Here is a 14,254-nt window from a genome sequence, read left to right on the forward strand (position 1 = left end):
TCTGAACCGACTCCTGAATTTTGCCGGTGGATAGAGCTTTCGGACATTTAACCTCCAGATAAACGAAAGTTTCCTGTACATCAATGCTGCAAATGTGTAATCATGCCATAAAACATACCTTGAGATGCATGAGTAACATAAAACTGCAAGCTATCCTGTGAGAGTTTGTGGATTTTAATATTTTAACTCTTGAGACGAGATAATAATTGGAAACCATTTAAAATTGATACTCTGAGGCTATACTAGAATATAATTTACACTAGAATTGATACCAAATAGCGATTTTTATATGCACTCATGAGAATGCATCCATATAAATTCTTGGCTTCCTAATGAGACAGCTTCTTATAATGCATTTAAAAAAAGAAAATGAGTGTTTTAACAGCTTACTGAAGAGTAAATAATCTTCTCAATCCAGTTGTGTATTTTCAATTATCCATTCCTCTTTGCAGGGGAAGCCTGTTGGGACCCCAAATGCTGGAGCATATTTTCGTTTATTATCAGACCATGGAGTAGTAGCTATGTTCACTGCACCAACTGCACTGAGAGCAATTCGCCAGCAAGATTTTGATGCAGTACTTGCAAGACAGTACCATTTTCCAAGGTGACCTTTCACAGGCTTAAAGGCCAAAGAAACTTTTAATAGTTTTTTTTATCCTCACTGTAATTCCCTTCAGTTTACTTAATGCAGGGGTGTCAGACTTATATGATGGGCTTCACCGGATATCGTGGCACTTGGCATGGGTCACATTTAGCAAAAGTTATTTGGAGACTCGGAGTTAGAAATTGGTATGCATTGGCTCTTTTTTTGGGAGTGAAACAATCACAACGTATACCAATTTCTGGGCGCAAGGTCCTGCACCTCATCTGCACCGGTGGCATGGCCGCCACCATATTGGTCCTCACTGTTTTTAGGAATTCCTGGTGGCCGCTTGAGATCAGTGTCCTTGTGCACCAGTCGCTGAAGGTAAGCATGCAGGTGCAGCAGGCGGTTAAGAAGACAAATGGTATGTTGGCCTTCGTAGCGAGAGGGTTTGAGTACAGGAACAAGGATGTCTTGCTGCAGTTGTACAGGGCCTTGGTGAGACCACACCTTGAGTATTGTGTTCAGTTTTGGTCGCCTTACCTGAGGAAGGATGTTCTTGCCATGGAGGGAGTGCAACAAAGATTCACCAGACTGATACCTGGGATGGCAGGAATGACATATGAAGAGAGATTGGGTCGATTAGGCTTATATTCGCTAGAGTTTAGAAGAATGAGAGGGGATCACATTGAAACTTATAAAATTCTAACAGGACTAGACAGACTAGATGCAGGAAGGATGTTCCCGATGGCGTGGGAGTCCAGGACCAGGGGTCACAGTCTAAGGATAAGGGGTAAGCCATTTAGGACTGAGATGAGGAGGAATTTCTTCACCCAGAGCATGGTGAACCTGTGGAATTCTCTACCACACAAGGCAGTTGAGGCCAATTCATTAAATATATTCAAGAAGGAGTTAGATATATTTCTTAAGGTTAAAGGGATCAAGGGATATGGGGAGAAAGCAGGGACAGGCTACTGAATTTGGATGATCAGCCATGATCTCATTAAATGGCGGAGCAGGCTCGAGGGGCCGAATGGCCTACTCCTGCTCCTATCTTCTATGTTTCTATCAGTGATGGATCAGTTTAAATATGCTTCAGCACCTTTTTGCAAAAGGTGTGAACAATGAGGTGGAGCATATGCCGTGTAAGCTCCTACTTGCTTCCAGTCCTACAGCGGCTTAAAAAAATGGTTACAGTGAAGGCTATTGTCAGAGCTTTAACATCAATTAGTTTCACTTTCTGAAAAAAGCTAGAGTTTCTTTTGTAACCAAGGCACTGAAGCTGGTAGTAATTATTTCTCTCAAGTGAATCAGTAGCATGGGGCACTAAATTTTAAAATTAAATCATTGAATTGTTAGATTATCATCACCGTTAGTAAAGTAGTAATTTTGAGAGATGACGTGGTAAGTGTAGCATAGTTGGGAGAGACGGATGAAAGCTCCACCATTGGGGTTTTCCTCACAACGTATCTGTTGCAGACTTACTGATAATGATTGATTGGTATGGTTAATCAATAACTCCATTTTCATTGTATCATGCAACGACAAGGATGGTAGAAGGCAAACTAGATGGACCTTGGACTTTCTTTGTCTAGCAATTCCTATGTTCAAATGAATGGATTTAGGCATTGACAAACCTACCTCTCCCAAGATTTATGGATTTGTATCATTAAAATCCCAGCCACCAGGACAATCTCTCCCTCCAATCCAATCTTTCAGGTGTTTCCCTTTGTCAGACCCTACACCACAGTCATGAAGTCATAATAATTGTCGTTCTTTCAAAATTGCTGATAAATCAGCATTTTTCTTTCGAACTGCAGTGTGCAATTCCAGCATTCTGTATATTAATTATTTGTTGAGGTTTCTGCTTCTCTCACCCTGTCTGTCTCTCTCGATTCTTTTTCAAAGAGTGGGCTTATTGGGGTCCGAGGCCCAAGTTGCTTTAGCTCAGCCTGTTCTGGATGGTCTTACTTTACAAATGTACTTTTTCCTTATCTTACTCCTCCAAATCAAACAAGGGGTACTGTCTAGGAGTGCAGTGTGCTACTACTCTGGCATACTGTACAATACCTTGCTACTTCACTGTACTGTGGGATCCAGATTTTTATTAGCTGCTCCAAAAACAATTTACACCTGGACCTAACAAGACAACAACCGAAACAAAGGCTAATTTGACTTTCTAAGCAGGCGATGCAGGATTGGCGTACACGGCATGAAAAACAAATCCATTTACCACAATTTGAAAGATACTCAATCCATCTCGCTATGATTCCAAATATTTTAAAACAAAAGAATACAAGGCAGAGTGAGATACTTTTCAAAAACTGATTACAAATATGTTACTCAAAAATAATTTGGAAAATAATCCCTGCCACTAGGACAGCTGGTCACCCCCCTCAAACCCCATCTTTTAGCTGTTCCCCTTGCTGCTGATTGAAGCTTGGGCTCCTGCTGCAAACTCTGTGAGATCCTGAGTGTGGAGCCAAAAGGTGAGGCGGAGGCGTCAGGCCTGCGGTTGTTTGTGGGGTTTGTTGCTCTGAGCGAGGAGGCGAGGGAGCGTGTCTGTGGCAGCGGTTGTGCTGTGGGCTGCTCCTGTGCTCTCCCAGTCTGGCGTTGGGAGTAAAGTAAGGTGGAAATTGGAGCTCGTTATGTAAAATCAGGACGTGCAGCTCCCCGCGTACAGTGAGAATCCTCAGTCTTTGTCCCCTTGTTCCCCAATCAGCCACCAATGGAAACAATATTTCACTGTTGACCCGCAGTAAGGTCCGCAGGTTTCACTCACCCCTTTACTGACTGCTCCTCTCTTGGCACCGCACCCACTCACCATGTTGCTGTTGCAACGGATCCTCAGTCGCCAATTTCCCTCTTTCCCTGAGCCCACAATCTCCTGATCCCCATTCGCTAGTCTCCCTTTCTTTCCCGAGCCCTTAATCCCTGACCCTTGTTTCCCAGTCTCTCTCCTCGCCTCCATCTCTCACCTGCTCCCCAACTACCAATCCACTGTTACCCTCACCCCTAGTCTACTCTCCCTCCATCTCTCGCTCCCCCTGCCCCGAGTCCCAATCTCCCGACTTCCCCGCTCAGTCACAAATATTAACCAGAGTGTAGGAAATCGTAAATTTGATCCACTAGCAGATCTAATCCAAGAAAAGCCACAATAGAATTCCCTGTTTACATCTATAGGAAGGTGTTAGTATCTGGGATACTTCATAAGATCTGTAAACGATTAAGAGAACTAACTGTCGTTTAGCACATTAGAACAAATTGTTTGTTGTTCATATAACTCAGAAATGTAAGTCATAATCACAACACCACTGCATATCAGTATTGAATTAAGTTTGTAGTTTCAAGCATTATAGCTCAGTCCTGATGCGTACTTTAATTTAAAAGACTGTTTTGAGCTTTTTTTTATTCGTTCCTGGGATGTGGGCACGTTGGCAAGGTCAGCATTTATTGCCATTCCTAATTGCCCTTGAGAAGGTGATGGTGAGCCGCCACCTTTAACTGCTGCAGACTGTATGGTGCAGGTACTCCCACAGTGCTGTTAGGGAGGGAGTTCCAGGATTTTGACCCAGCTACAATGAAGGAACAGCGATCTATTTCCAAGTCAGGATGGTTTGTAACTTGATGGGGAACTTGCACGTGATGGTGTTCCCATGCGCCTGCTGCCCTTGTCCTTCTAGGTGGTAGAGGTGGTTAGTTTGGGAGGTGCTGCCGAAGAACCCTTGGCGAGTTGCTGCAGTGCATCTTGTAGATGGTACACACTGCAGCCACGGTGCACAGGTAGTGAAGAGAGTGAATGTTTAAGGTGGTGGATGGAGTGCCAATCAAGCTGACTGCTTTGTCCTGGATGGTGTCGAGCTTCTTGAGTGTTGTTGGAGCTGCACTCATCCAGGCAAGTGAAGAGTATTCCATCACACTCCTGACTTGTGCCTTGTAGATGGTGGAAAGACTTTGGGCAGTTGGGAGGTAAGACACTCGCCACAGAATACCCAGCCTCTGACCTGCTCTTGTAGCCACAGTATTTATGTTGCTGGCCCAGTTAAGTTTTTGGTCAATGGAGACCCCCAAGGATGTTGATGTTGGGGGATTTGGTGATGGTAATGCCAATGAATGTCAAGGGGCAGTGGTTGGACTCTCACTTGTTGGAGATAGTCATTGCCTGGTACTTGTGTGGTGCGAATGTTACTTGCCACTTATCAGCCCAAGCCTGAATGTTGTCCAGGTCTTGCTGCATGCAGGCATGGACTGCCTCATTATCTGAGGAGTTGCGAATGGAGCTGAACACTGTGCAATCATCAGTGAACATCCCCGCTTCTGACCTTATGAAAGAGGGAAGGTTGTTGATTAAGCAGCTGAAGATGGTTGGGCCTAGGACACTGCCCTGAGGAACTCCTGCAGCGATGTCCTGGGGCTGAGATGATTGACCTCCAACCACCACAAACATCTTCCTTTGTGCTAGGTATGTCTCCAGCCAGTGGAGAGTTTTCCCCCTAATTCTCATTGACTTCAATTTTACTAGAGCTCCTTCATGCCACACTCGGTCAAATGCTGCCGTGATGTCAAGGGCATTCACTCTCACCTCACCTCACCTCTGGAATTCAGCTCTTTTGTCCATGTTTGGACCATGGCTGTAATGAGTTCTGGAGCCGAGTGGTCCTGGCAGAACTCAAACTGAGCAGGTTATTGGTGAGTAAGTGCTGCTTGATAGCACTGTCAGCGACACCTTTCATCACTTTGCTGATGATTGAGAGTAGACTGAAGGGATGTTAATTGGCTGGATTGGATTTGTCCTGCTTTTTGTAGACAGGACATACCTGAGTAAGTTTTTACATTGTCTGATAGATGCCAGTGTTGTAGCTGTACTAGAACAGCTTGGCTAGAGGTGTGGTTAGTTCTGGAGCACAAGTCTTCAGCGCGACAGCCGGGATGTTGTCAGGGCCCATAGCCTTTGCTGTATCCAGTGTTCTCAGCTGTTTTTTGACATCACGTGGAGTGAATCGAATTGGCTGAAGACTGGCTTCTGTGATGGTGGGGACGTCAAGAGGAGGCCGATATGGATCATCCACTTGACACTTGTAGCTGAAGATGGTTGCAAACGCTTCAGCCTTGTCTTTTGTAATCGCCTGCTGGGCTCCGTCATCATTGAGGATGGGGATATTCATAGAGCTTCCTCCTGTTAGTTGTTTAATTGCCCACCACCATTCACGACTGGATGTGGCAGGACTGCAGAGCTTTGATCTGATCCGTTGCTTGTGGGATCGCTTAGCTCTGTCTATAGCATGCTGCTTCCACTGTTTAGCATGCATGTAGCCCTGAGTTGCAGCTTCCCCAGTTTGGCACCTCATTTTTAGGTACGCCTGGTGCTGCTCCTGGCATGCTCTTCTACACTCCTCATTGCACCAGGGTTGGTCCCCTGGCTTGATGGTAATGGTAGAGTGAGGAATATGCCTGGCCATGAGGTTACAGATTGTGGTGGAATACAATTCTCCTGCTGCTGATGGACCACAGTGCCTCATGGATGCCCAGTTGTGAGCTGCTAGATCTGTTCTGAATCTGTCCCATTTACCACGGTGGTAGTGCCACACAACACGATGGAGGGTGTCCTCAGTGTGAAGATGGGATTTCATCACTGTGCGGTGATCACTGCTATCAATACCATCGTGGACAGATGTATCTGCGACAGGTAGATTGGTGAGGACGAGGTCAAGTATGTATTTCCCTCGTGTTGGTTTTCTCACCACCTGTCGCAGGCCCAGTCTGGTAGCTATGCCCTTCAGGACTCGGCCATCTCGGTCAGTAGTGGTGCTACCGAGCCACTCTTGCTAACGGACATTGAAGTCCGCCACCCAGAGTACATTCTGTGCCCTTGCTACCCTCAGTGCTTCTTCCAAGTGGTGTTCAACATGGAGGAGTTCTGATTCATCAGCTGAGGGTGGGTGGTAGGTGGTAATCAGCAAGAGGTTTCCTTGCCCATGCTTGATCTGAAGCCATGAGACTTAAAGGGGTCTAGAGTCAATGTTGCGTACTCCCAGGGTCACTCCCTTCCAACTGTATACCACTGCGCCGCCATCTCTGGTGGGTCTGTCCTGCCGGTTGGACAGGTGGGATAGTGATGAGAATTCTGGGACATTGGCTGAAAGTTATGATTCCGTGAGGATGTCGGGCTGTTGCTTGACTCATCTGTGGGACAGCTCTCCCAATTTTGGCACAAGTTCCCAGGTGTTAGTGGGGAGGACTTTGCAGGGTCGACTGGGCTGGGTGTGCTGCAATCTTTTCCGAAGCCGATGCCTCGGTCTATACCGGGTGGTCCATCGGTTATATTCGTATTGTTTTTTGTAGCGGTTTGTTACAACTCAGCTTGCTAGACCATTTCAGAGGGCAGTTAAGAGTCAACTCCATTGCTGTGGGTCTGGATTCGCATCTAGGCCAGACCAGGTAAGGACGGCAGATTTCCTTTCCGAAAGGACATTAGTGGACTAGAATACAAGGGGGTAGAAGTTATGCTGCAGCTATACAAACCCCTGCTTAGACCACACCTGGAGTACTGTGTGCAGTTCTGGGCACCACACCTTAGGAAGGATATATTGGCCTTGGAGGGAGTGCAGCATAGGTTTACCAGAATGATACAAGGGTTAAGTTACAAGGAGAGATTACACAAATTAGGGTTGTATTAAGGGATTAATGGATATGGGCCAAAGGCGGGTATATGGAGTTAGGCTGATCTCATTGAATGGCAGAACCGGCTTGAGGGGCTGAATGGCCTACTCCTGTTCTTATGTTCCTAGTGAACTAGATGGGTTTTTATGATAATCTGGTAGTTTCATGGTCAGCATTACTGATACTATCTTTTTAATTCCAGATTTATTTAATTAACTGAATTTAAATTCCCCAGCTGCTGTGGTGGGATTTGAACTCTCATCAGCTGGATCATTAGTCCAGGCCCTCTGGATTGCTAGTCCAGTAACATTACCACTATGCTACCTTTCATCGGAACTGATGGAAGGTAGAGATTTAACAGTTTATAACCAAGTACAGAGCCAGGAAAAGGAGGGGGTGGGGGTTGTGGGTGGCGGGGGCAGGATAAAACAAAGGGGAATGTCGGTGTTGCGGTGGAGGGCAGGAGTGATTAAAAGGGATAATGGTGCAAGGCAAAAAGGGGTGGTAATGGGACAAGTAAAGATTCAAAATATGGGTATAGAGTAGGTGTCTGAGAAAATGGGCACAGTGGTTATGGTCTGAAGTTGTTGAACTCAATGTTCAAGGCCAGAAGGCTGTGCAGTGCCTATCGAAAGATGAGGTGCTGTCCCTCAAGCTTGCATTGAGCTTCATTGGAACAATGTAGGAGGCTGAGGACAGAGAGATCAGAGTGGGAGGGGGATGGAGCTAATAAAAATGTCCAATTCCTCTGCACCATACTATTAACATTATTCTGATGCAGGTTCAGGATTTTGTTTGTTGCTGGGGAACGCTGTGATGTAGACACTTTGGAATGGGCCAAAAAAGTCTTCAAAGTTCCTGTTCTGGACCACTGGTGGCAAACAGGTAAGAATGGTAGATAGCAATAGCTAATGTCAATGTAACCTTAGTGTGCAGTGTGAACAGATTAATGCCCAAGCCATGACTTAAAAACAAATCTGTTTTGTGAAAGACAATTTTCGAGAGAAATTTTCTTACGGTGCACTTGCATTTGGAATAATCGATTTAGGTATTGAATAAAAGTTTGAGGGTGACTTTACAATAAATTATATTAAAGGTCGTCTACTGTATTGTGTCACTTCCTTTTCTGCTTATTATGTTATAAGTTAATATTTATGTGGATTTTAGAATTTAGACTGAAAATTCCATGTGAGATTGTATTCATATTTGACCACTAGGATTCACCTAATGGTCACCTTGGGATGCCTTTTTTCATGGACCACATAAAACTGTGATTAGGGTGCTTCTGAAGAACCATCTGACATTAGTCATCCATTCCTTAACATGCCATTGGGCCTGCTGTCAAAACCTATTTTCAAAGTTTGAGCCTGCACTTGCACTGGTCTGATCAAACTGAGATCTGGTCAACTCTGTCTGGAGATAGAGGTAGGAACATAACACATCTTGCTTAGTATGATCTGCCAGGCATCCATTTAGTGGTTCTCTTTTTTTCAAGCACACCAGATTAGGGGAATTCTCAGTTGTGGTGCTGAGAGCGAAACAAATAAAACTATTGGATCAAAGGTTCAGCAGAATTTTTAAAAAAAAGAAAAAAACTGCCGTATCAATCTTCTTTCTAGCTTTTTAAAGTTACTTCTGTGCTCTTCTCAGTACCTAGCACCCCTGGACACCAATTTATGTGAGTGCCTTTTAGAGGCAATGTAGGACTGGTGTAAATGCCAGAATAAACACATGAGCTGTCGTGCTGCCAGTCCTGTATAATTAAAGTATTTTAATAAAATTCTTGCCTTCCTCAGGCAGGAACTTCACCCACTATCCGACCTACCAGAAATGCATGTCGTAGCAAAAAGAGGTAGAATTTCTGCATTATGGGTCTCTGCCAAATTTTCTGGTCTGTAATGTCCCGTGAACTGATGCATATGGGGCTTTAATGACAGCATAATCACCCCTTTATCTTTTGAGTCACAACTGAAGGGTTTATCTTATCTAGTTGTGCTGGTGTAGGTTAACTGAAAAACTCCAAGTTTGAACTCACCCTTAAAACAACAAAAAGCTGAAGACTCTTAAACAGCTATCCTTCATTTTCATATTCATAAACTATCGTCTCTCAAACAACTGATCTGTTTTGAGAAAATAAACTCCAATTTCTTTTATACTTTTTCCAAGGATTTCATGCACAGAAAAATGACACCAATTTCTAGCAGATGGAAATAACTTTTTGCTTGATTGTTCTTGCACAGTAATTTCCCAGACACTGTCCAAATACAGTCAGTATGCTGAACATGACAAAAGAACAAGGGACCAAATTAAATACATCGCTTAAAAAAAAGAAAAAAAAAAAAGTTGTTGTCTTACACTTGTAACTGATATCTTGCTGCCCTTAAATTTGTACATTACCTTAAGGTTCTGGCCTAAACCAGCCATATAGGTTTTAGCATGACTTTTCCACTGATGATCTTGTTCTCTTTGTTAAGCACCTGTGGTACTGTTCTCTTGTACACTTTGGTAAATGATCGCTCATCATCAATAGAACCATAGAACTTTACAGCACAAAAGGAGGCTGTTTGGCCCATCATGTCTGTACCACCTCTTTATTAGAGTATTCAAAACGAAATACGTCAATTACAACTTCCCTTTAACAAGTCCATGCTGGCTGTCATTGATTAACTCACGCATTTCTAAATGCTCACTAATTTTATCTCAAATTATCAACTCTAAGAATTTGCCCACAACTGACAGACTAACTGTTCTATAGTTACCCACTTTATCATTCTCTCGGAACAAATTTGGACATCTTGGTCCAAGCAATTTAGCAGATTACAATCTCGTATGAAAGCTATGTTCTTGGCTTTCCAGCTTCCTGTCCATTCATTCTATCTGTACTCGAGTTGATGGTTCATCCTCTGACTTTTTTCTATTAATTCAGGGGTTCCCTGAGGCTCAGCTCTCTCTCCCATTTTGTTTGTTCTCCATACCTATGAACTCCTCTACTTATTATCCAATCCCTTTTATGGCTAATGACTTCATTCTGCAATCAGTGGCCTGGAATTTGTGGTCCTGATGACATTGAACTGGCAGCATTCGCCGTCATTTCGCCTTTGAAACTGACCGCAACTTCATGATTTGGTGCATGCGCAGCCTAATGCGGAAATCCTGAAGTTGTGGTCGGTCATTCACTGCTCCTCCACAGGCTGTGCTGTGCTCCCCCCTCACCCCACAGATCCGGCAATCAGTGAAATCTCTCAAATCATGGAAACCGAAGAAAACTTCGGCTCTTCCGCAGTAATTACGCTGATAAATGCCCCATTAAAAGTTAGACCCTTTTGGATTAGGTGTAACTGGGGTTTGATTGGTGTTTTGACTACTAAACAAAGGTAATTTTGTGCAGTGTCAAAAAATTTATCCATTTTAATAAAAAGTTTTCAAGAACCTTTAAAAAATGTTAACTTTTTTTTAAAAGTTCATCTTTATTTCAGGTTTGCCTTTTCCCCATGTGAGAGCCCTAATCTTTGTTTTGCTCTTTAACGTTTTTAAAAAGTTAGAATTTTAGGAACTTACCGACTTCCTGCTTTGCTGTCTTTGAGAATTCTGCATTTTGATTGGCTGCTTAGACAGCTTGTTAATGTCACAGCAGCTCTTCGCTGGGAATCCCCATTAACTTCCATCAATTTCAACTATGCGTCGGAAAAACCCGAAATTCTCGACACAGAGATCATCTTTGCTTCGCCGCTGACTGCAAATTCCGGGCCATTAACTTCTTTAAGATTACTTAACCTCAATGCGCTCAATTTCCACTGCTCTCTTCAATGGCCGAATCACCGCTGCTGTGCAATTCTCAGTGTGGCAGCATTGTCAAAGATGCAGTATAATGGTTGTGTTATATTACTGAGCTGTAGAGTCTTAAAGGGCTAAAATATGAGGACAAGTTTGCATAAACTTGGCTTGTATTTCCTTGAGTATTGCAGATTAAGAGGTGATCTAATTGAGGTGTTTAAAATGATAAAAGGGTTTGATAGGGCAGATACAGCAAAACTATTTCCTCTGTGGGGTAATCCAGAACAAGGGGGTATCATTTTAAAATTAGAGCTAGGTCATTCAGGAGTGAAATCAGGAAGCATTTCTTCACACACAGGGCAGTAGAAATCTGGAACTCCCCCAAAAGCCTGTGGATGTTGGGTCAATTGAAGTTTTCAAGACTGAGATCGATAGACTTTTGTTAAGTAAGGGTATCAAGGGATATGGATCAAAGGTTGGTAAATGGGGTACAAATCAGCCATGATCTAATTAAATGGCAGAACAGGTTTGAGGAGCTGAATGGAATAAAAGTGTAGACTTTCCTTCACTGAGACTGGAATGTATTTTGGTGAGAGTATTGGAGAGATGTAACAAAATAAAGTATAGACGGAAACTACACACATTGCATCTTTGAACTGTATAAATTACCTCATTGTGTTGTGATAAAGTACTGCAAAATTCAATGATGAGAAGTTTGTTGACTAAATTTAGAGTTTTAATGACAAGTTCCCAGGTTAGCTGATAAAAAGACATATGTTGGTTTATTCACAGTTTTAGTGAGCTTACGGGGCAAACGTAGGCCACAAGTCTTTAAAATTTTGACAACAAAGCATGGGTTTATGTTGTGCAGTTAAATTATAGAAAGTGCTTTTCAAACTAAGTTGGTGGCAAATATTGGTGGTTAGGTTTCCAGGCTTTGTGTCTACGACATATGTCAAGAAATTCCATATCCCAGGATTTGTCAACAACTACCTTAGAATGCATTTTTTTCCAACAAAAGAAAACTGTTCTCAATTATACAGTTAGGGCCATTAAACTACATGTATGGATAATGCAGATATCAGTAGAAATAGGAGAATATTTCACAACTAAACATCGACTGAATGCACAAGGAATGTGCACTAAATTGGAAAACGACCAAGGTTTGAGTCGTCACAACAGTGTACATTTGGGAGTTTAAATCTTGCTGAAGGCTGCCCAATGAAATTGTTTCTCTGAAATCTCGAGTCTATAGAAGATTTGGTTGAGATTGAGGGAATATTGTAGAAATGCCAGCAACACTGTATTCAAGAGGAGTACAATATTACTAGTAATTTTTATCATCCCCTTTGGTAGTTATACTTTGACTATTTTTATAGAAATCCATTTGTTTATGATGATTGCCTTCTGTAAGGTAATTGTGTTCTCATAGAGAGAGGGAGGAAGTAAAGAGCTAACAGCTGTGCTTCATACATTAGCAGCTGCTTGATCTAGGCATCTATTTTCCATACAGTTACGTGATGTGAAAGCTGCAATGTTTTGTGCAATGCTTGAGGTCACAATCAGTAGTATCATGTAGCACAGAGAGGTGATTAAAATCTTTCTTTAGTGAAGAAAGTATTCCCTAACGTGTTGGAGCATATACTTCTGGACAGGCAGACTAATCTCCTCTCCCTATGCAGAAGTGCCCAAGAATAGTGCGTGCTGTGCAAATTATGACATTTCCAAAATAACTCCATTGTTTGGTAAGATTTGACCAGAACGTCCCAGAAGCCACTAGAGGATAAGCTTATTTCTTTCTGGGGAAGTATTTTTTTTAGATTATGCAGTATTGATTTAAAGGTGAAATTAGTGAGAAGATCAGAGGTACGTAGCAATTAATTCATCTGTAATATACACAGGTATAAAACATTAAAGGCATATGGTTAAAAGCTTTAAATATTACATACTGTATGGATCATAATTTTTCTGCATGTGTTTTAAAAAAGACATTTAATCTTAATTAAAACTTCAAAGTACAGAAACATTGGTGTTGGAACATTCAACACAGGGGAGTAAAACAGATGATATCATATCGGCTGCCCATTATACACCCCACTTGACTTTCTTTTAATGGAAAGTAAAATTGGGCAGGGTGTATAATGGACAGCTGATCTGATATTTCCCAGTTTACAGACCTGCTTAAGTTGAAAGTGCCACCACCCATGTTTTAAGGTAGTGCCTCACTTGCTGAATAATTAGGAATAGTACATGAATAGTACAGTGAAAGCCCTTGACAAAATCTTACAATGTTCAAAGAAAGAACTTGCATTTATATAGCGCTGTTGACGACCTCTGTGCTGCAAAGCACTTTACAAAATATGCAAGCTACGAAACATATCTGAGTGGTAACTTGCATACAATGGGCTGAATTTTAATGGGGAAGGTGGGTTGGGAGCGGGGGGGGAGGTGGGTGGTCTCCTGAAGCGGTCGGGGGGGTGGGTGTCCTCAAGATTGCGGGCCAGCTGGAGGAGCGGGGGGAGGGGCAGCTGTTTCTAGAAGATCGTGATTGTGGGCGGCTGGAGGAGGCGTGCGGGCCATCTCCAGAAGATCGCAAGCCAGCTGGAGCAGCAGTGACGGCGGGGGGTGGTGTGCAGAAGGTTACCAGCCGCAGGATTGGGGGGGAGGGATCAGGGGCCAGGAGCAGCATGGGGAGGGCTGGTGGGGTGGCCTTGTTGGGGGGGGGGGATCAGAGGCCGTGGGGGTGGGTCGGTGCCCGGGAGGGGGATCGGAAGGCCTGGTGGGGGCTGGGGTGGCTCGGAGGCCTGGGGGGAATCGGAGTCCTGGGTGGGGATCGGAGGCGTCGTGCTGGGGTCTCCGATTGCGGGGGGTGGGTTAGGCAGGGATCCTGGATCCAGGAGGTAGGTGTAAAGGCACTTACTTCCTGGGTCCAGCAGTCCTCGACTTGCATTAACTGGCAGGTTTCACGAGGCTTGCAAAACCCGACCAGCTAAAGTTAAATACAAAATGGAGGTTAAAGCAGAGTCTTCTAGCCTCAATATAATATTTAAATAGATGAACCGCCTCCTGGCAGCGGATTGGCTGCCCCGTCCCCCCATCCCACCTCCGTTAAAACAGGAAGTGGGTGGGTTGGAGGCGGGTTCAGATCGGGATTCTGATTTTTAATACTTCAACTACCCCCATGCCTGAACCCACCCGTTTTTTTTTAGGTTAAATGTCCCCCCAATGTGTCCATTT

General features: G+C 43.6%; 1 protein-coding gene across 3 annotated transcripts in view; it reads left to right on the forward strand.

The window, feature by feature from the left end:
• acss3 (acyl-CoA synthetase short chain family member 3) overlaps nucleotides 1–14,254 on the forward strand; it is a 125,768-nt gene that overhangs the window by 58,185 nt on the left and 53,329 nt on the right. For all 3 annotated transcript variants that reach the window (XM_086009284.1, XM_086009285.1, XM_086009286.1), the window contains exons 8-9: nucleotides 453–604; nucleotides 8,025–8,128. In XM_086009284.1, the coding sequence (XP_085865410.1) occupies nucleotides 453–604; nucleotides 8,025–8,128 (256 nt within the window). The remainder of the gene's footprint in view (nucleotides 1–452; nucleotides 605–8,024; nucleotides 8,129–14,254) is intronic.

Source organism: Somniosus microcephalus, chromosome 16, assembly GCF_052327205.1.
Source record: "Somniosus microcephalus isolate GS21.2 chromosome 16, FLI_Smic_1.0, whole genome shotgun sequence".
Lineage (NCBI taxonomy): Eukaryota > Metazoa > Chordata > Chondrichthyes > Squaliformes > Somniosidae > Somniosus > Somniosus microcephalus.